At 37.6% G+C, this 23,798-nt stretch overlaps 2 protein-coding genes across 2 annotated transcripts; both read left to right on the top strand.

The window, feature by feature from the left end:
• The first annotated feature begins 276 nt into the window (after positions 1–276).
• On the top strand, positions 277–3,206 carry LOC126732632 (BTB/POZ domain-containing protein At5g66560). The gene is made up of 3 exons (XM_050435593.1): positions 277–984; positions 1,084–2,400; positions 2,483–3,206. The coding sequence occupies exons 1-3, from the start codon at positions 868–870 to the stop codon at positions 3,065–3,067; spliced, it is 2,019 nt and encodes a 672-aa protein (XP_050291550.1). The 5' UTR covers positions 277–867; the 3' UTR covers positions 3,068–3,206.
• Positions 3,207–14,843: 11,637 nt separating this feature from the next.
• On the top strand, positions 14,844–18,127 carry LOC126732630 (cold-regulated 413 plasma membrane protein 2-like). The gene is made up of 4 exons (XM_050435592.1): positions 14,844–15,288; positions 16,838–16,945; positions 17,061–17,131; positions 17,646–18,127. The coding sequence occupies exons 1-4, from the start codon at positions 15,113–15,115 to the stop codon at positions 17,897–17,899; spliced, it is 609 nt and encodes a 202-aa protein (XP_050291549.1). The 5' UTR covers positions 14,844–15,112; the 3' UTR covers positions 17,900–18,127.
• Positions 18,128–23,798: the final 5,671 nt, after the last annotated feature.

The following is a 23,798-nucleotide window of genomic DNA, read 5'->3' as shown; positions in this document are numbered from 1 at the left end:
GAAATTAAGGTGTACAAAAATGTGGGGTTGGTGATTAGGAAATAGACTTGGTCTCTCGCATGCTGGATAGTAGTATTTCCCTATCATAAGATGTACATGTAAATTTGTACTAATATGGGATCGATTGAGATTTTTTGGAATTTAACTAAAATATTCAATTATTTAGGCAATAAAGCAGATGAAACCCAGTTGGCAAGCAATTTCACGTTTAGACATGGATATGATCACACAAATCACAATTCCTATGGTCCTCTCCTCTCCTCTCTTTATAATTCAAGACATGACCTTTTTCATTTCTGTTTCCTCCCCCCTTTGACATCAGGACATAAAGAGAGACAATGGGTAGTAGTGGTTGAGATTCTGATGTAATTCGAAAACAAAAGGAAAGAAAATTTGGGAAAAGTAAATCAACTATATGATCCACTTTTTCGAAATTTGTTCATGCCCTATTTGTCCGGTCTGAGATTTTGGATTCCAACACTTTTCAGTTTCTCCCACTTTATTAAAATTTTCTCAAAAAAATCAACTACTTTGACAGTGTAAAAAATAAACACAAAAGAGAAAGCGAAGTGATTTACGGAGGTCAAGTCCATTTCCCACCCACCAAACAGCAAGAGAATTTTTGTTATTAGGGCTTTTCAAGTTTTTCAACTCCTACTACTACTACTCTTCTAGACATCCCAGTTTTCCTCTTTGTTTTTTCCATCTACATCTACTATAAAAGACAAACACCCCCTCCCCCTTTATTATGTCATTTTTGCATACATGGATCTAGGTTTTTAGTTTCCTATACCAAAAAAATTCTCATAGACTCAGATAAATATATAGACGAGAGATATTTTTTTTAATTACCTGAGACACAAGGCAATGGCGGCGCCTGAGAAACCCAGCAGTAGCTCCAAAGGTCAAGCATGGTTTTGCACCACTGGTTTGCCAAGCGACATTGTTATCGAAGTCGACGACATGACGTTTCATCTCCACAAGGTTTTTTTTTTTTTTTTTTTCATCAATCTCTGAATTCTTTTCTTCTCTTCTATGCAATATTACATTCTCTCATTCTTGTTGTTGTATGTGATATTTCAGTTTCCTTTGATGTCCAAGAGCCGAAAGCTTCACGAGCTTATAACGGAGCAAGAAACTAACGCTGGTACTGTACAACCGCGAATAACGGAAGAGGAACAAGGAAACAGTGACGGTGACGAAATTGAGGAGATACAGTGTTACTTAACGCTAACGGAATTTCCGGGTGGTTCGGAGACGTTTGAGACGGCGGCGAAGTTCTGTTACGGCGTTAAGATCGACGTGACCTCCGCCAACGTGGCGCCACTCCGTTGCGCCGGCGAGTTTCTTGAAATGACGGAGGAGTACTCCGAGGACAACCTCATTTCCAAGACGGAGAGGTTCTTTTCTCAGTCTGTGCTCAAAAGCCTCAGAGACTCCATCAAAGCTTTGAAGTCCTGCGAGAAGTTAATGCCTATGGCGGAAACCCTAGGGATCACTCAGCGTTGCATCGATTCGATCTCTTCCAGAGCTTCCTCCGCCGATCCGGCGCTGTTCGGTTGGCCGGTGAGCGACGCCATCGACGGAGGAGGTCGGAGTTCGTATACGAAGCAGCAGATCTTGTGGAATGGGATCGATGGCGGCAGCGGCTATGTTGGTGGTGGTGGACGAAGAAAGAGTGCTGTATCTAGGGCTAGCAATGCGGAGCTGTGGTTTGAGGATTTGGTGCTTCTGAGTTTACCGTTGTTCAAGCGTTTGATCTTCGCGATGAGAGATACAGATCTGAGTCCTGACATTATCGAGAGCTGTTTGATGTTCTACGCAAAGAAATACATTCCAGGAACTTCTAGGTCCAGTCGGAAGCCATCAACGTCTTCTTCATCATCGTCAACTACCGCCTCCGAAGCCGAACAGAAGGAACTGTTGGAAACTATAGTCACCAATCTTCCATTGGAGAAAAGCTCAAGGTCTTCAACAGCAACGAGATTCCTATTCGGATTGTTGAGAACCGCGAATATACTCAACGCTTCTGAAGCTTGCAGAGCTGCGTTGGAGAAGAAGATCGGATTGCAACTCGAGCAAGCCACACTAGATGACCTTTTAATTCCAAGCTATTCGTATCTGAATGAAACTCTCTACGACGTTGATTGCGTTGAGAGGATCTTAAGCCATTTCCTCGATGGATTGCAAGAAACAAACCAAACAGGCGAAGACGGAGACAACGGAGTCAGATCGCCGGCGTTAATGCTAGTTGGAAAATTGATCGACGGTTATTTATCGGAGATCGCCTCTGACGCGAATCTCAAACCAGACAAATTCTATCACCTAGCGATTTCGCTTCCAGATCAGGCTCGACTCTTCGACGACGGTCTTTACAGAGCCGTTGATGTGTACCTCAAGGTACAATTCTAGAAATTTTTGTACAAAAATTGAAGTAGTTTGCGAAATTTGAATTTGAATTTGACTTTTGGAACTTTTTTAGGCGCATCCTTGGATATCGGAGTCGGAGCGAGAAAAGATTTGCGGAGTGATGGACTCCCAGAAACTCACACTCGAAGCGTGCACACACGCGGCACAGAACGAGCGTCTTCCGTTACGAGCGGTGGTGCAAGTACTGTTCTTCGAGCAGCTACAGCTCCGCCACGCGATCGCCGGGACTCTACTCGCCGCCGAAACGGCGCCGCTCGAGTCAGGCAGGCCGTCGGCGCTGTCGCAGCTGCGAGAAGAGCAGGAGGGGACGGAAGTGGAGGAGGAAAGCGAGGAGAACAACGCGGGGGTTTTGGTGGCGGCGGCGACGGAGGAGAGCGGCACGTGGAGGACTGCGGTGAGGGAGAATCAGGTGCTGCGTCTCGACATGGATAGCATGAGGACGCGGGTGCATCAGCTGGAACGCGAGTGTTCCACAATGAAGAGAGTGATCGAGAAGATTGAAAAAACGGGCCCAGCTGGATGGAAAGGCTCGTTGACTAGGAAATTCGGGTGTAAATTTAAGACCCAAGTTTGTGATTCTCATGAACCAACGGTTGTGGATGCGAGAAAAGGAAGACACCACCATCACCAGCAATAGGTTTTCCGTATCCAATCATGTTCCCACGCCCTATGACGTGTAATCGCAAATACGGCGTAAAATATATATAAAATTTTCTGAATCCTTGTACATTTTCTGCCACGTAAACTGTGGAAAAAAAGCTCGAATAATTGTGTCTCGCTTTATTGGTGATCCGATTTTTTACCATTAGTTTTTTGTGGATTCACAAAAATTCATCGCTTCTTTTGAGGTGGTATTGTTATGCGTATCACAGACACATGAAAGATATGATTTTGATCAGTGGTAATTGCAGTTTAATGACACGTGGCTGATAGGGCCTTCCATTGGTCCTTTTCTACATGAACTGGCAAAAATTACTTTGGAGTCGGAACATGGAAGAAGGTGGAGATTATAATTATTACTGCCCTTTTTTTCTTCTTTGTCATGCTATTTTTTATGTGTGATTGATTTGACGGAGAAGAAGTAGAGAAAAACAAAGGCACATTGATTCATTCATGTCGATTCATTCATGTCGTGTTTCATAATTCTTGCCTTGTAATGATCATGAATGTGGGATAGTCCACTGTCTAAGCCTTTTCGTCAAAGAAAGCTTCCTCATAATTTTTAGAGAGGTTGAAAAGGAATATTGGGCCTACCTAACTTTTTCCATCAGAGGCTAGTATTTTCCTCTCTGTTCTCGTTTGGATAAAATACTTAATGGAAAGTTTTAGCCAATTAGTTCGGGGTTGGTGTGAAAAAACGACATGCCTATGATTATGTTTTGGAGTAATTAAGTTTTGGTTTCCTTGGACTAGCTAGCAACGAGTCTCTTTTTGACGATACTGAAAAAAGCAAGACTGTGATGACCAAAAGAAACCGTACATCTCGGTATATAAATCCACGTTCCACACATGCACATGATGGTATAATATGTTTGCACAGGCTGTTCAGGCTTTGGCTGTGTGCTGCCCCATCCATTGACAGAAATTTCCCCCTTTCAAATAGCTTCATCCTGAGTTGTATATCAGCATAACTATGTGATTTGTTAATTGAGTAAATTTCAAATAATTATCTTGGGGTTTGGGGTAATGCCGAATATATGCAAGACAATTAAAAAGTAATCATTTTAGTCTTTAAACACAAACATTGTTACAAGCTGTTTGTTCAAACCACCTAAAACAAAATATGCACAACATTTTTTCCATTTCTAAGATTGAATGTTCAGAAAGGGTACCCCACACTCATCTGCTCCTGCCAGCCTAAATGCATTTTGCAAATGCAAATGTTTTCTAGTTTTAGTCCAGCTATGGGACCCATTATTTGATAATAATCCAAACAAACTCAATTGAAATGCAAATGGACTAGCAAATCATGTGTGATGAATTAGCTAGATATATACACAAGTGCAGTCTCTAATACATCTTGACACATATCCATATAGAATACCAATTCCTATCAACATCATGAATGATCGATGTTGTTGGACCATGATGGACAAGCAAAGAAAACAGAGTTGATGTTGCTGCCATTAATATCTATAAAACATAGTTTGAAAAAAAAAAAAAAAAAAAAAGTTAACTCAAATACAAAGTGGCCTTGAACACACTAGGTTTCTCGGCATAAATTAAAATTAAAAAGGAAAAAAGGAATACAATAAAACACTTTACAACGGTTAGGTGCATAGTATTCAGATATTTTGCATAATTTTAGGATCATAATAAGTTGTTGCATGATATTAGGATTTATTTCACTTGTATTTGCATTTTAGTAGGGTAAGGGAATATGTTAGTCATTTGATTGGATTTATTGAGGATATTTCATAATCAAATTTTATTCACCATTAATTAAGCAAACATGAATCAAGGATCCATAAATCAAGCAACTACGCCAAGCCTGGTACCAAAGTAAAAAATGTGCTAAATAAAAAGAAATATTTAAATGATATCATTTAGAGTACCATTTCATCTAAATGGTATTCATGATGAATAAACTTTGATTCTGAGATATCATCAATAGGATTGTAACGGCTAGTGGAGCTCTTTGATTTTTATTAAGATAAGTTGTTCCTAAAATGCAAGGGTTATCTTGAATAAAAGTAGTAGTAGTTTATTGGAATAAAATCATCAGAAAAACCATTTATGCAAAAAAATCAGTTAAGGTCAAGGATTCAGGATTCCTTAGTTGATCCTAATTTATTTTTAGTGTTTATCCTTTAATTTCCATAAAGATTAAGATCTTTACATACCAAAAACTATAAATTTAGAGGGGAAAAAAAATCCAAGATTACATACCAAAAGAGTCAAAAATTACCAAGAAAAGAATCAAGAAGCTAAAAGCGCAACCTACAAAAGAAACCTGAACAAAAACTAAATCAACTATTTTTCAAGTAATTAATACTTCTTCCATCACAAGAATTTTAGCTAATATCAAGAACTAATTTGTACCTCTCTCCAAATTAAAACTTGAATAGAAGCCCTCTTTCTCTTTGCTCAGTTTGAAAATTATTTTTGAGTGAAAGTCTAAATTCTAACTCTGATGAAGACTGAAAAGAGCTCTTGTTGCTCTTTGGAAGAGCTAAAAATGAACATGTTGGACGAAAATGTGTAGATTTTGGGCTGGCGAGAATATATGGTGTGGGGTACATTTTTTGAACATGCAATCTTGGAAATGGAAAAAAAAAAAAAAAAAGTTGTGCAGATTTTGTTTTATGAGGAGTGAACAAACACTTGTAACGACATTTGTGTTTAAGGACTAAAATGGTTGCTTTTTAATTATCTTGGATGTGTTTGGCATTAGACAAGATCTTAGGATAGTTATCTAAAATTTACCATTGTTAATTTGGATCTGGCCCTACATCATGTTCTTTGCTAGGCGCCAATTTGAAAGAGCATAGAGAGCAATGTTTATAAATGTGCAGTCACAGACGGTTCAAATACAACTATATTTTATTGATTTTATCATACTACAACACACTTATTGTGAAAGTTGTGTGACTATATGTGATGATTAAATGATGAGTGGAAGCATAAAAGAGAAAGCATGTATTAAAGGTTTACGTGGTTCAACCTAAAATAGCCTACGTTCACAATGAAAAAACCCTTAACAAATACATATTGATATTAAGCATTTGTGTTACAATGAACTTAATGTAGAGTTTATATGCTGGAGAATACTTGACTAATCCTAAGCTAAGTGTAGACTAAACCTAAGGTTAATATGCTTATTTAACAAGTACATTGGCCTACAGTTGGTTTAGGCCACTTAAACTATAATACATCTAACACTTATATATAATTATCTATACTATTAATAACATGATTCCCTGTTTCGGTTTCAACTTATTGCATACTAAAATACCCTCACACAAATTCTTAAACTCTCTGAACTACCTTTATCTTTTAGCATAACTATGTGTCGAGGTCTAAAAAGTCACAATATTGCACCAAGACCTAAAGTGGCACAGAGAATTGAACTCTATAAAAATAAAATACTTGAGCCTGTAATAAAGAAAGAGATGGTAGGCCCAAATCCATTAAGGGTTTTGAGGAGGAACCTAAACTCACGAGTGGGTAAGCCTTAGAACTCATTAAACGAAGGGAAGAAGAAAAGCCCAGCCCGCCAAGGTCAGAAAATCGCTAGGGAGCCTAGTGGTAAGAATTGGGCCGGGATACGTAGGGACTGCCAGGAGCTCGGGATCCTCGAGACATGCAATAAAGTTAGGGTTTGACAAAGACAATTCAAAGGGGGTGCCAAGGAATGAGAACAAATATGTCCCTATCAACCATCCAATGATGCAAAAAGGAATCAGAAGGCTTGGGAACCAACAATTCATGAATAAGGATTGGTACCTTGGGGAACCCAGAAAGAAGAACCATGAAGGGAAATGGCTCAAAAACATTCAACCTGGCAGGAAAGAATTAGCCCACTTGGGAAAAATGACAAAGGGAAAGGCAGCCAAAAGTTGAGTCTGAAAATGTGGGAACTAGAAACCTTGAAAGGAGAAAGACCCAAGGTCAGCTCTTTAAGACATACCAGAACGGAAAGACAGCAGAAGGCTTTTAAGGAAGAAACTCCAAAAGAAGAAAATAATGAGGAATGAGGAAGGGGTCAGCCACCAATGTTGCTGACACAACATTGGTTCTAGAACTTAGGAGAGCAAATGGAGGGAATCAGTGGTACCCCAGAACCCTAGGATGACACTATAAAAAGGGGAAGCAACCAACAGTGATGGACATTCAGCAACAGTGAATTAGAATAGAATCATTGAGAAAACTTTGTTAGAATTCAAAAAATGAAAGAAAAGAGAGGGAACTACCGCCTGGTATCCTCAAACAGCTACTAGAGAACACACTCGAATTCAAAAGGATTCAAACTTTGCAAGCCTTAGAGGCTTGAAGAGTCATCAAAGTCTGTGATTTTTGAACTTATTTGGACCTTGTAACATGTCCTAATGAGCATAATATATTACACAATTAAGAAAGTAATGAAATATTTCACATTGTCTTAAGGCCCCCCAACGTTTTATTTTGTGTTATTCTTTACCACATTGCCCATTTATTGTTTCTTGCTGTTCAATGCATATTTTTCTTGTTTGCTAGCATGTATGTGTTGTAGGATTCGTGTTCTGTGCACCATCTAGTTTGTAATCAACCCATTTAGCAGCGGTGAACCAAGCCCAGTCCCTTAAAACAACAAGTAAAAGGCTCGGGGTCTTTGTTTCTACTTGGGCCTGGGCACCGTCCAAAAAGGACCCACATACTATGTGATTTGTTAATTGAGTAAATTCCAAGTAATCATCTTAAGGTTTAGAGTAGTGCTGAATATATCCAAGACAATTAAAAAGTAACCATTTTAGTCCTTAAACACAAACATCATTACAAGCTGTTTGTTCATTCCACCTAAAAAAAAAAATATGCACAACATTTTTTCCATTTCCAATATTGAAATGTTTAGAAAGGGTACTCCACACTCATCCGCTCCCACCAGCCTAAATGCATTTTGCAAATGCAAATGTTTTCTAGTTTTAGTCCATTTTAGTCCAGCTATGGGACCCATTATTTGATAATAATCCAAACAAACTCAATTGAAATGCAAATGGTCTGGCAAATCACGTGTGATGAATTAGTTAGACATATACACATGTGCAGTCTCTAATACATCTTGACACATATCCATATAGAATACCAATTCCTATCAACATCGTGAAAGATCAATGTTGTTGGACCATGATGGACAAGCAAAGAAAACAGAGTTGGTGTTGCTGCCATTATTATCTATAAAACATAGTTTGAAAAAAAAAAAACAAGGATCCTGGCAACCAAAGTAAAAAATGTTCTAAATAAAATAAATACTTAAATGATATCATTTAGAGTATCATTTGTTATTCATGATTGTAAGGACACGATTCGTAACGACGCGTAACAGTGTTGGGTTCGTACGTAAAAAGGCCCAAATAATACCATTTGTAGAGCGTGGGTTTGAAAGGCTAGGCCTTAGTCACCAGACGGTGGGTTTTTCGTGGTGTTCATACATGGTTAAGTCATTTTCGCCCTAGGAGTCTTTCTCCTGGAGGCGGGCTGGGAGGCTCTGGTTTTTGGCCATTTTTCCCAGGCCCCCATCTGGATTCCTTTCTTTTCTTTTTATACTCGCATGTGTTCCTTTATCCTTCGTCCACGTGTAGGATCGACTTTTCCCAGACTGATACTTGTCTCATCAGCCCATACCCAGAGTGGTTGGGGGTGATTGTAAAAGCTGAAGAGTATAGCTCTGTCAGGTGCAGAGTGTTGAATGACAGTAAGGGCAGTTTTCCCTGGTCGTTTATACTTTACAGCGTATCCTTCTCCATTGACCCAGATATTTTAGATTTTCTTCCAAGCTGGTCCTATACCGTTTTTGCCCTTCCTTTCGGTGAGACCTCGGACATGCCGAGGACTGAATCGTCCTCGGCTGTATCCCAAGGCTATTTTGTACTTGTATTACCGAGCCTAGGCCATAACCTTCCTCGGCTTTGGCCTTTGGGCCCCAGCGAATAAATGGGCCTGGCCCACAAGTTATTGGGCCCCACAATAGCCCCTCAAAACCCTGCTGTCCGACCTCTTGGTTGGAGAGGAGGATTTTGGTAATACCAAGCCTTTATTACTGCTCGTTTAACTCAGCCTTTCATTAATGTTGGCGCTTCTTCATCTGCCCAGGAAACGTACCAGTCTACGAGACATTCCTCTGAATTCATTCACAATGCGTTCCTGCCGTTTGGTTATCCAAAACGTGCCTTTAATGATTTCCCTTTACGAGATCATTTAAATTCAACGGTTATTGACGGTGTGGGGAAGTGGAACAGGTATATTCTCGTTTACAGATTTTCTTGGAAATCTGAACAGATTAAATACCTTCCGTTTCGCCCTTCATATAAAAAGAAAAAGCAAGAGGTTATTTCTCCTGTACAGAAACCCTTTTAATCCCTCTGAAATCTGAAACTCTTAGCTTCCTCCAGAGTTTACTTTATTCGCTAGTTATACTTTAACTTGTAATACGTTTGAGATAGGAGTAAGTAATGAAGGAACCATACCCTTCTCAGAAATACCATGTTCTTATGAAACTAAAAATGGCTCGGTCAGGGCAGGGATGACAGAGACTCAAGATACTTCTCACCTTCCTTTCAGCCAAAATCCGAAGCAGGGGCTCGTCGCGTCAAACTTTCGACGCGACTGAGCTGGGGTCACCCATTATCAGTACCAGCCGCTCTCTCATGAGCATAGCTAACATGGCACCAGCGTGTTAGGAGTCAGGACTGACGCAGGGACTAAATGCCCCTGCTTCTTCCTCTCTTCGTTCACTGGTGCCTCCTTTTGCCTCTCTTTCTTCTTCTTTCCACCACCAGATCCATCCTGGTGCCTTTCCTTCTTTCTCTTCTTCTCCTCCTTCTTTCTCTAAGGAAGGTCCTCCTCTCAATATAAGCGCTACTGGGGCAAAGTTTGGAAGGACTTCGGAAACGAGTTTAAAAAGACATCTGACTGTTTATTTGTCTTATTGTTGTTGTTTGTTTTGTTTTTTTTTTTTTTTATTGTTTTTGTAATCCACCTTCTGTATAGGCTTGTTTTAGCCCTTCTTTGTACGTTGTAATACCTCTTTATATTAATAAAAGTCGTTATTACTTTATTTCACATGTTCTATCTCTTTATTTCTGAAATGGTTACGCCGTGAATAGACATACTATCTTGTGAATTCATTTTATTTTTACACTTTGACCGATGTCTAGGACCGAAATCCTAGTTAATAAAAAGATCTTACTCTGTGTTTATCGAAACTATCCGACTTAATAATACTGAATCAAACAAACGATACTTAGGGCTGAAACCCATATTAAGAAGAAAAAGAAAGGATATTATGATGAGCTTATTGGGGCGGTCTGGCACAATACTGCCGACCTGAGAGCACAATACTTAGGGCCGAAATCCCTTATTAAGAAAAAAAAGGCGCTATTATGAACTTATGAGTGTTGCTTGGCACAATAATACCGACTTGAACAAATGACACTTAGGGTCAAAACTCTTTGCTAAGAAAAAGATATTATCATGAATTTAATAGAGTTGTTTGGCACAATAATGCCGACCTGAGAAAACAACACTTACCCCAAAATAGCCGAGATGACAACTGAATGCTCGGTGCGGTGTAGGAGGTAATCATCCGAAGACATATAACCCAAAAACAAACAGCCCCTCCAGGTTGCTGAGTAACAGGGCGTTTCACCATCTTCCTAACAACTTTCATAGCTTTAACCTTTTCTGGTATTTGACCCGAGGATTGAGCAACTTAGAATTTTTATTAAGTAGCGGACCTTTCCATAGGTTTGAGTCCGAGGACCCAACAATACCCTAGTTCTGTCCAAAACTCAGTTTTCTCATCTAAATAGTTGGTTTCCCCATAGGTTTGAGTCCTAGGACCATGCAATACCTTGATTTTGTCCAAAACTCAGTTTTCTCATCTAAGTAGTTGGTTTCCCCACAGGTTTGAGTCCGAGGACCATGCAATACCTTGGTTCTGTCCAAAACTCAGTTTTCTCATCTAAGTAGTTGGTTTCCCCATAGGTTTGAGTCCGAGGACCATGCAATACCTTAGTTCTGTCCAAAACTCAGTTTTCTCATCTAAGTAGTTGGTTTCCCCATAGGTTTGAGTCCTAGGATCATGCAATACCTTGGTTCTGTCCAAAACTCAGTTTTCTCAACTAAGTAGTTGGTTTTCCCATAGGTTTGAGTCCGAGGACCATGCAATACCTTGGTTCTGTCCAAAACTCAGTTTTCTCATCTAAGTAGTTGGTTTCCCCATAGGTTTGAGTCCGAGGACTATGCAATACCTTGGTTCTGTCCAAAACTCAGTTTTCTCATCTAAGTAGTTGGTTTCCCCATAGGTTTGAGTCCTAGGATCATGCAATACCTTGATTCTGTTCAAAACTCAGTTTTTGGCATGGGGCCTTGGCTTTAGGGGGTTTGGCTCCTCGGCCAAGCCCCTAGAACCATCCATGCGATTAATGCTACAAAGCGTAGCCCCTAGTCAAGAATCATAACCCCTAGTGGAACTCTACGCTAGAACACTATAACCGGCTGTTAGAAATGATAAGGGGACTTTCTCGACCTACCGTCTATGCCAACACACAAGCCTTTCCCACAGACGGCGCCAATTGTAAGGACACGATTCGTAACGACCCGTAATAGTGTTGGGTTTGTACGTAAAAATGCCCAAACAATATCATTTGTAGAGCGTGGGTTTGAAAGGCTAGGCCTTAGTCACCAGACGATGGGTTTTTCGTGGTGTTCATACATGGTTAAGTCATTTTCGCCCTAAGAGTTTTTCTCCTAGAGGCGGGCTGGGAGGCTCTGGTTTTTGGTCATTTTTCCCAGCCCCCCATCTGGATTCCTTTCTTTTTTTTTTATACTCGCATGTGTTCCTTTATCCTTCGTCCACGTGTAGGATCGACTTTTCCCAGACTGATACTTGTCCCATCAGCCCATACCTAGAGTGGTTGGGGGTGGTTGTAAAAGCTGAAGAGTATGGCTCTGTCAAGTGCAGAGTGTTGAATGACAGTAAGGGCAGTTTTCCCTGGTCGTTTATACTTTACAGCGTATCCTTCTCTATTGACCCAGATATTTTAGATTTTCTTCCAAGCTGGTCCTATACCGTTTTTGCCCTTCCTTTCGGTGAGACCTCGGACATGCCGAGGACTGAATCGTCCTCGGCTGTATCCCAAGGCTATTTTGTACTTGTATTACCGAACCTGGGCCATAACCTTCCTCGGCTTGGGCCTTTGGGCCCCAGCGAACAAATGGGCCTGGCCCACAAGTTATTGGGCATAAATAACCACTACAAATAAAGGCAACGAATAAATAACCATACTATCTATCATATTTTTAAACATTATTCCACGTTACCTTATATCTTTCTTTAAAAAATAAAATGCACATGGTTATTTATATATCACTTTTTAATATTATAATACTAAACCAAAAAAACAAATAAATAACAAAGAGAATTATTGCATGTACAAATTGCGTGGGATGGGTTTAGCATATGTATAGTTGTATACAGGACTATCACCCGTATGCTTGCACTTACAAAGCCCACATAAAGTTAGCCAAGGTTCTACTATAATTAATGTTATAGTACCTTTAAAAAAAAAGAGATTGATCCTCTTCTATCTAGCAACTCCCTTTGGGAAGACTAATTAATGCGCAGATGTACTTACATATTGAAAGGTGTTATGCTACCCAATCTGAGTTTCTCACGTATTGCTGTTACTCCACTAGGTAGCTTCCACTGTCAAGTACTCTTACAGTTTATGCTTGTTAATGCTATTTATTTAGTTCCGGCTCTACCAAAGTAAAAGGTGATATTTGGAAGTTGAGTAGGTGACCCACCATTATATTGAAACCGAAAAAGGAACTCTGGCACATATGTACCTTTAATTACCCTTCCAATAGGAAGATATTAGCAGATGTGCAAGCCAGTTTTTAACAACAACAAAAGAATGTTTCAAAAAAATTATACTCAACAAAATAAGAAGAAAGAAAAAAAAAACGTGTTTTAAATCAATTACGATTCTACGAATTTAGAACAGCTATTTTTCTCTTCTACTTTTGCTTGTAAATATGTGTGGAAGGAGTATTCAATTATGGAAAATGGGCCTGGCCCTCTTGGCCCAAAAGTCCAAAACAAGAAGGAAGACTTGGACCAATGAGGACGGGCCTAATCAAAACGGGCCCCAAAGGGGTCCCTCCATGAGTTCCAGTTTTAGAGAAGAGAGGTGACAACTATTGCAAGTCCTAGGAAGGAAATATCCAACAAGGATCCACCCCTCTAAATATGACCGAGGAGTTTTCCCTCCTTGGCGATGTGTCAAGGCTCATCTATCACCGAGAATGTAGGTAAAGGCTGGTGTGGGCCGAACAACAAGCAATCCAACAAGCTTGAAGAAGGATGCTTCTGGAGAAAGCAATCACCCTCACCGCATTAAATTCATTTCACCTACCAGTAATGCTGCATTAATGGTTGAATGACATAGCAAAACAGTGCTCAATAGTTTGACCTAGAGTTAGGGGGCGGCTCTGCTACTAGCTGACGGCTCTAACAAGGATTTTTGTTTAAAACTTTTTAAATAGCCAAGTTGTTTGTTTTGGGTAAAATAGATTTATTGAACTTAAATTTTTTTAGCTTTATTATTGATAATTTTTGTTGTTGATCTAATTTTTTTGGGTTTTTATATTTGGTTTTAAATTGAATCTATTAATTTTTATGGCCTTTAAAAGGTGGAAAATGCTAAAACAACAAAGTTTTTACAAATTGCTAATGTGGTGAGTGATTATTGGTAAGTAAAAAGTGATGCAAGTGTGCGAACCAATAAGAATTTGCTACTTCAATAGTTTGTAAAAATGTTGTAAAAAAGTTTGTGACTATAACATTACTCTTAAAGGAATTGATGGCATTGTTAAGAGGGGAAAAGTGTAATTTTATTGAACAAAATTGCTAAAATTAGTACCACTAATATTCTACTAAATTAAAAAAAAAAAAAAAAAAAAAAATTTGGGGAGGCCATTGCCCCCTAGTCAATATATAGCACCATCCATGCTGACCACCACCCATTTCTGCCTCAAAAAAAGGGGATGAGACAAGTATCTTTCCCACTTAATATCATCCCAACAAGTGGACAGTGCCTCCAAGAGTAAAAATGGGGATGAATCCCCCGGGGGATTCAAAAAAAGCTTAGAAAAGAACTAAGAGAGAGTGTTAAGATCAAAGCTAAGAAAATACTGAGTATAACTCAATACCTTTGTAACCCCTCTTGATCTTTCTAATAGCGGTTATTAATGATAAGATTCCTACTTATTTTATATTTAGTGTTTTTTTGTTATTGTTCAATCAAGATTTATCCATCATTTAGTTGTTACGGTTTAGACTCATACCCCGAGATAAGAGGTTTGACCCCACACAATATGCATTACCGAGATCATGAATTGGGCTGATAATTTAAGTTGAACTAGGCTACTTGTACTAGACCAATTAAAGTAGAAGTTAAAACTTGCATTGGGCTCAACAGCTCTAAAAAATTGGGCCGGCCGACAATGCATGTGATGAAACGGACAAACACGTTTCACTCTATCATGAAATACACGTAAGCAAAGAGATGACACTGAAAGTAACAGTGCCTCGTGGACAGTGAGTCAGTGATCCGAAAGTGGCGAAACCATAGATAGGAAGCAGTCAGACAGAAAAGATTAGAGAGAACATTGGAACATTTTAGATTCCATGGCCCTAACTGACTTGAGCTTAAAACAACGCCCAAGTAGGTCCCCCACAGTTAAAATTGTCCCCCCAACCCGAATTGACGTAAATTCCATCCATTAGATTGACATGTAGCCAACTAAGCTGCTTCATAATCCTGCTGTCTTTTTTCTAATTAAAGTCTTTGGCCACTTGTGTGTGACTTGCCTTCTTGCTATATATCTATATCTGCTTCTCATTCCCACTTTGGTCTTCAAATTCCTCTATTTTTTTAGTGGGTTTAGATCTGAAAGAAAAAGAAGAAGAAGAAGCAGAATGGGGAGGAATGAGTATTTGGCTATGAAAACTGATCCAGCCACTCAGGATCTCATCAACTCTGATATCGATGAGTTCAAGATTGCTGCTAAGAGACTTATCAATCATGCCACTAAGCTTGGTGGCCTCAGCTTTGGGACCTCTTTTCTCAAATGGGTCGCTTCCTTTGCTGCTATGTGAGTACTTTCTTTTTATATATTTCGATTTTTGTAGTTAGTTCTTTTCTTATATCTTTCCCGTTGTTTGGTAGTAATTGATGTTTTTTTTAGTGTTTTGGATGTGAATATATTAAGAGTTGCGTCGTTATGCATAGAAATGGGAAAGTGACACTCACTATTTTTTGTTTCTATGAATGGAATATTCCCATGTGGAAAGTGCTAACTTTTATTGATTTTCAATTAAAATTTTTGAGACTGATGTTTTGTTGATTTTCTTATTGTTAAAGTCAAACTGTGCTCTGTTTACTGCTTATCTTCCTTATCGTTTTTGTAAACATATTCGGCATAATATTGTGTTAATTGTGCTTTAGAGCTGGGCTTTAGTGTAAAACTTTGCCTATTACACACACGAGGTCTCGTTCTTTAATATCTTCTGAGCCCCAAATCGTTTAAATTCAAATATGTAGACAAAAATTTTGATCTTATTATAAGCGCAATATATTAGACTTACGAACCTAAAGCAAATATAAATAGATTTTAGATGGATGAAACGGAACTTTTTAAATCATAGATGGGCAATTCAAACCCAATTCAAATCATGGTTGTGTTGTGTCTGAATTACTTTGTGAAAATGTAGACCCTGCTATTTGACACACTTGTGAGGCACAGACGTATATTGTTTGTTATTTTGTTCAATATCCCACAACTCATGGTCATGGGAATCTGTTTGCACCTACCTCTATTACATATCTTTGAATCATATTACTTCATTTTTAGTGAAGCCCTTTTGGTGAGATCTCATAATTCTGAGATTGTTAGATGATTGGCACGAGCCCATATGACTTAATTTTGATTCATCAAACAGGACACATAAATTTAACGGTATGGTATGCCAAGTTGTGTACAAAATGTCCTGATTATATCAGTAATCGGTTAAATGGTATGAGTGAGAACTCAAGCATGATGAGGAAGGACTCATGATTTGGAGTGTAATATGATTGCCTGAGCAACTATCTATGAACTATATATTCTCAGAAAAAAAAAAAACTATGAACTATATAAGTTGTTAAATGATCTAGACAGCCAGATCAGAAACTCTTTCAGTATTTCACTTATCTGCAGGCATACCGCAAGGCAATAAGGTATCAAGCTTTTCAAGTGTACTTCTGATTATTTTCTTTTAAGGGTATCAGTGGAAAGAGATATGGACCATATGGTATAAAGAACAATTCTTAACTCCCCTCTCCCTTTCAAATAAAAAATACATACCCTGAAAGATATAAGTTTATGATGAACAGAACTAACAACAATATTCAGAGTGAATCCAATAAGATTCAGTTTAGGACTTTTATGTTAATGGTAATTATTGAATGTCTTATATTTGTATGAACAATCTAAACTTGCATCTCCTGCAAATAGTTGTGGCAGATATTAACCCTGATGCTATTGAAACAAATGGATGGCTTATTCTTTAGTGTACTAAAATTCCAAAGTGTATCATGTTCTGTTCTTCTAATTGCCATATTTTGTGAATTAACAACATTTTTTTTTTCAATTTTCAATACAGTTATTTGTTGATATTGGATCGAACCAACTGGAGAACAAACATGTTGACTTCACTTTTGGTTCCTTACATTTTCTTCAGTCTTCCTACCGTGCTGTTCAATTTTTTTAGGTGATAATTCCTACTGGGTGCACCTACTCTTTTTAATCATTTTTCTTGTTTAAATTTTCTTTTCTGACTTCTGCTGAACTTTACTTTTAAAAATTTTTACTACAAAATCATTCAGAGGTGAGGTGGGGAGATGGATTGCTTTCATTGCAATTATACTAAGGCTTTTCATCCCACGACACTTCCCAGGTATATGCTGTGCCATTCCCTTCTTCTTCTTCTTCTCTGTCCACCTTTGCTTGAAAGTTATAATGACAGATTCACTAGTGCAATTGTAATTTCTAGTTACCAGTGTTGAATTTGATTTATTAAGGTTTGGGTGTTTATTCTCAGAGATTCTGAATAATAAGTTGTGCGTGACATTGTGTAAAAAAATCAATCAGTTGAAACTGGACTCATTATGTCCATTCCAATCTTGCAAGTTAGCTGAAAAAAAAGTTAATAGTTATATACTTTCTATTCACAATGAATTGATTTCTCTTTGCTAAGCAGTATCAAACAATTTATTAGAAAGTAAATCATTCTAACTGCTCACATGAAGATGGCAAAGAAGGCACACACCTTTGTTGTCTTTCTGTACATCAATTGTACAAAGACAGAACAAAGCTAAAGTTTGCTTGTGTTAGCCGACTATGTTGCTTTAACTATGTTATAGTAATGGTTTAGTGCCTTCTTATAATCCTGTTAATTGATGACTCTGCAGATTGGCTGGAGATGCCAGCTTCTCTTATTCTTCTTCTGGTTGTGGCTCCTAGCTTCTTTGCAGACACCTTGAGGGACAGTTGGGTTAATTTGTTGATATGCCTTATCATTGGTTGTTACCTATTGCAAGAGCATATTCGAGCATCTGGTGGATTCAGAAATTCCTTTACACAAACCCATGGAATTTCAAACACTGTTGGACTTATTGTTTTGTTGGTCTATCCTATATGGGCACTGATCGTCCACTTCCTCTAGGCTCTAAAATTGTCCAAGCCATGGTTTTTCTTCATTCCTAAACTCCAAGCAAGCATTTTATATTCAGTATTTATATGTGAGGCCCCATGTATGATATGTGCCAACCATTGTGTAAGACTTCATTTTATTTTCTGCATCTATATGTAAGACACTGTAAATGACTAAGTGGCACTAAGTTATCTACATCTGTTAGTAATTTGAATAGATGAAGCTTTATTATGATAAAAACCTTCTGGTTCTTTAATGCTTGAGTGAGTTCTGGCTATGGTTCTTCGAGGGAACCAGGCTTCCTAGATGAAAAATGGGGATTAAGTGAGATTCATAAGAATTAGAGAAGGAACAATTGGCTTACCATTTCCATAACATCCTGTTACAAAGGAAAGCAGACATTTATGATGGGCATGCTGGTGTACAATCTCATAACAAGTGACTTATTCTCTATTACTATCAACCAACTCCAACAGTCTAATTAGAATTAGGCACATGGCAGCTGGCCAGCTGGTATGACAGTAACTAATTGCTCCTATCAGTCCTAGGACTCTGCTAAGCACACAGCAGCCAGCAGCTCAATTAGCTCAATCACAGCAGTGGTCCTATAGCAGAAGTAATGCCTTCATGGGAACGGGCATATAGCTCAATACGCATGATCTTATCATATATTATAATGCCTTCAAACTGAGTTAGGAAAAGGAATGGGGTGCAAATGTTGGATCGAGTTTGTGTAAGCTTTTATTTTGAAAAGGAATGGAGTACGAGTGTTGGATTGGACTGAGTCTGTGTAAGCTTTTATTTTTCATATCTCAGGCTCCCTGTGGCCTGTGGGCGGGAAGATAATGATAACATTAACCCAGCAAACAATAGTTATTATTAGCAATAAGAAAGTTCAATTATCTTAGAATAAAAAGAGAGGAACAAGAAAAAGAAAATTGTACATTGCATTCACACCTTCGACGTGTAGTGAAATTAGCTAATACAGTAATACCTAATTTTTAATAAATGACATTCCGCTCCCATTCAGAAAAAGGAGTAGAGTGTCATTTACTTTGATCATTTTTAGAAGTGGACTGTTATGTATTTAAAATAGTTTATAGAATATATTTTGTTAGTTTTTATATTCTCATCATTAGTGATAATATTTTGCAAGATGCCAACTAAAAGGTGAGGCAGCATCTGAACGAAATGTCCCCTCACCAGTCCCTCCTCCAATACAAGATCCTAAACCACACTAGGTGAATGAATTAAACATTTTGGAAACATTTTTTTAGGATTGGAAAAAGTTGTTAATATTTTTTTAATTTTCGAGAAAATATTTTTAAAAGTGATTAATTATTGTGTGTCCTTAGGCATATATTAGCAAAATCCAACATTATATATATATATATATATATATGGCACATACTTTAAATTTGTAGGCCTCTTGCTTATCTCTACGGATGATTCCCCACAATCTTGAGTAAAAAAGAAGAAAAATTCACTTTTATTATTCATTTATCACTATTCATCTATCACTATTCACATGTTACTGTTTACCTGACATTGTTCATCTATTACTGTTCATGACACTGTTCACTCCGTTTTTGCCTATTTAAGGGGGGTTGTCCCTTAAATTAAAACAAGCTTTTATTTCAGAATTTTCTTTCCTTAGAACTTCTTCCCTTAGAAGCCTTCTTTGAGAGAAAGTTCCTTGCTTCTATTACCACTATTTCCTATTACCTCACAATCTTGTATTAGGACTAGAACAAGTTTTGTAACTGTTGAGATCTTGTAACTACTGCTACTGTAAGTGTTTGTTCTACTTTCAATAACAAGTATTTTCAATTTTCTATTCATTATACTACTTGTTAGTATCGCCATCTTGGACGGATCTAAATTTTTATTGCTTTCATATATATATATATATTGCTTGGCTGATTCTACCGCCTTACTATTGTTTTAAATTTATTTGATTATAACTGCTATATCGTCTATATATATATATATATATATATATATTCTAAAGCTTTAGAAGAGGGTAGTAAGCTTTACAATAGCTTTAGAAGAGGGTAGTAAGCTTGAATGAGGGGGAAGGGGAAGGGGAAGGGGAAGGGGGAAGGGGACGCACTGCTGAAGAGAAGGAGGAGACAGAAGCACAGTAATATTGTAAATGGAAATAATGTAAAGAACTTGAAAGTAAATAGCTTGAATGTAAGAACAATAATAAGGCGGTAGAACCAGCCAAACAGTATATATCAAAATAATTCAAAGTAAATAAGAGCAATAGTTCAAAATAAATGAAAGCAATTTAAAACCATCCGGTATGGCGGTAATCCATTCAAGGTGGTGGTAGCAACAAGTAAAGTAATGAACATAGAACTGAAAATACTTCTTATTGAAAGTAGGATAAACACTTACAGTAGTAGTAGTGAATACAAGATCTCAACAGTTACAGGTTACCAGTTACAAAGCTTGAACTAGTCCTAGTTACAAGGTTTGTAGAATTACAAGGCTTGTAGTGAACAAAGGTGAACAAGGTTGTAGTAGTGGTAGAAGCAAGTGGGTTCTCTCTCTAAGAAGGCTAGTTCTAAGGGAAGAGAAATCAGAACTAAAACTTTGCTTCTAACTTTGCTTTTTAAAAAACCCTCCAAACATAAGGGACAACCCCTCTTAAATAGGCAAAATTCGAAGTGAACAGTGTCATGAATAGTAACGGATGAACAGTGACAGGTGAATAGTGACTGAATAGTAAAATAGAATTTTTCTTCTCTTTTTGACCTAGGATTGTGGAGAATCTTCAAAATTGCATGAATCTACCGTAGAGCTCAGCAATAGACTTACAAGTTTAGGGACATGTCCTCATTATTGGTGTCCTTTAGTGACAAAAGAAACCAATAGGAAAGAAACCAATAAAAAGGACTAAGAAGCATGCCTTTCAATTGTCTTCATATGAACACTAGTCTTCGGAATCTTTGAAAGCATCATATTGGTGGGAAACAGGCTTCCAACAGTAGTAAATATTGGCCATTGTGCAGGCCAGACAAATATAGGAATCAAAATCTTCCGCAAAATCCGGAGTATCTTGGAACAGTTCCAGATTTTCATATCCGTCATGGACAATGAAATATTTTGGCTTTTGTGCAAGCCAAACAAATAAAGTAGTATCAGTCTTGTAACAGTAGTGACCTCAGGAATAAACTCATTAATCAGTGGAAGTAGCATCTGATGGGTAGTCATCGAAAAGTTCCCATGGAGGATCATCATTACATTCATGCTCATGATAGAGAACATATTGGTTACAAAATCCACAGTATAGAAGTGGCTCAAACTCTGGAGTTTTTCCTGGAGTGAGAAAACTTCTTGGATCAACCTTATACCTCTCATGCCCTACACGCCCTCTCTTGGCTCTGTTCGTGTCTACCCGAATGCTTGATATTCCGTTGTTGTGTTCCCTTCTTACCGTCATTGGCGCCACCCTAGTCGTAAAGTGAAGTCCTAGAACCTAGCTGTAAGGCCCATTTGAGCCAAGAGAGGGCGTGTAGGGCATGAGAGGTATAAGGTTGGTTAGGGTATGTGTTACGAAATGCAACGGTTGTGAGAAAAACATGATAACTGAGTGTTGAACCTAGGTTAGTATGGATAAGTTGTGGAGAACTAACTCCTCTATCAGCTCCAGGACTAGTTGTCCTCCTGATATTGTAAATGAAGAAGATCACACTATTGATGATAATGAGTTGATCCCTGATTTTCGTAAATGGACTATTCCTAAAGTTGATACTAAAACCATTTATAAAACTAGTTTTGTTGAAAGTACTTTTCATTCTGCTTACAAAGCTAGAACTGTTGAACAAATTTTCTCTATTTCAAGAATTCATGAAAAATGTTGTTTATTCACTAAAAAGAATATTAATGACTTCCTTGCTGCTAAAAAATTCTATTATTTGCATATTGGTATGGTTCAAGTTGCTATTAAACTGCTTACCCGAAAGGGTATTAATGCTTCTGTTCTCATGTGTTTAAGAGATGCTAGATTTAAGATTTTTAAAGATAGCATTCTTGGTATGATCACTGCTTCTTTGTATGATGGTCCTGTTTATTTTAACTGTTATCCTGATCTTACTCTTGCTTTGGATGATCCTAATATTGTTAAATTTTTGACTTTGAATATTGCTTCATCTGGCTATCACATGGAAGAGGGTAGTAAGCCTTTTGCTTTGATCTACCGCATTTATTATAGACTAATGGGTACTTAAATGAATCCTTGTGCTATGATTCCTAGAGAACCTTCAGGTAAAACCATGTTAATTCAATGTTCAACTCCTGATGCTAAAATACAAGTTCCAAAAATGATTCAATGGCAAGATGTTAAAATTCCTAATGATTGGTTGTTAGAACAGGAAACCCCTCCTGCTAAACCCATTTTTGATGAGCTTGATCTCACCCATATTCAACAATATCTTGATGGTACTGTTAAAATAAGTTTTCAAAACAATCCACCTTTGAGAATCAACGAAGGAAGACATTCATTTGCTAGATCTGAAAGTATTTCAAAAAGAGGTCGAGAGATCAATGAATTTTTGAAAAAGAATTTGGAAACATCCTCTGATTTAAAGCTAAAAGGTGTTTCAAGTGATAAATCTCAAATTAGCTCTGTTTACTATTCTACTAAACCTGAAACTTCCACTCCATTTAGCAAAACTGCTAATGAAGATGAGGAAGACACTGTTTCTGTTACTCTATCTGACTTTGATTCTCCTATTGAAAATCCTCCTGTTTACCAAAATCAATTAAGAGTTTTGACTGTTTTAAATGATGATTTTGAAATTGATTGGGATTCTTTGTACAATGAGTTTATGCTTGCAACAAACAAGACCAAGAGAAAACATTTCCAAAATCATTTTGCTCAATTTGATAAAGACCGTGTTAAAAGAAAATGGTTGGAAATGATGAATCAATTGAAAAAACATATTTTGTTTTTTGATTTTCTTGAAAACCATTATGTTCCAAATAATGAGGTTTCAAAACAACATTTGAATGTGATAAAGAAATCAAATTTTGTTAAGATTGATAAAACCATTATTAGGTCTAGTCATCCTCCTCTTGATTCAATTTTGATAACTACTAAAAAAGATGAAGTGACAAAAGAGGAAGTGAAGGCCTCTCCTTTCAAAATTGCTGATGATCAAACTCCTATTGTTAGCCTTATTGAACAAAACAATTTCACTAATCAATCTTTGCATATTATTGGTTAACAGCTTGACCGTATTGAAGAAAAATTTGTTGAAAAATCTGTTTCTGTTTCTGAAAAATCTGTTCCTGTTAAAACTAAGAAACCTTTGATTGATTTACCCAGTCAAAGAGAAAAAGTTATGTTTAAAACTTCTCAGTCCAAGACTCTTGAAATTGTTGACAAAATGCTTTCTAATCTAAAGATTAAAACTGAGGGTACCAGTACTTTTACAAGTACTCCAACTGCTCGAACTATTTCCAAAAAAGAAATTGTTTCTGAAGAAAATACAGATTCTGATACTGCTTCTTCTGTTTCTTCTGTTCCTGCAAAAAGAATCTTTGATGATGATTTCCCAGAAATTAAAAGATTTGTTGGGAACTCCAAACCCATGTCTTTTACAAAAAATTGGTATCCAAAACCTACTCCTCCTGATATGCAGTTTGAAGAGAGATCTTTTCAAACACAGTTTTCTGTCTCTGTTGATAAGCTCTATGAATGGAATATTGATGGTTTGTCTGAACAGGAAATCATTAATAAAATGAGTCACATGTCTATGGTTGGTATTGCTTATCAAAACAACCATGATCTTGATCAACCTGAAATTGTTAACTTGCTTCTTACTGGTTTTTCTGGTACTCTTCGTGGATGGTGGGATTCATACATCACTGAAGAATCCAAAGAGTCTATTAAACATGT

This window comes from Quercus robur, chromosome 6, assembly GCF_932294415.1.
Source record: "Quercus robur chromosome 6, dhQueRobu3.1, whole genome shotgun sequence".
Classification (NCBI taxonomy): Eukaryota; Viridiplantae; Streptophyta; class Magnoliopsida; order Fagales; family Fagaceae; genus Quercus; species Quercus robur.
The sequence above is the reverse complement of the archived record's forward strand: the minus strand, read 5'-3'. Positions and strand labels throughout refer to the sequence as shown.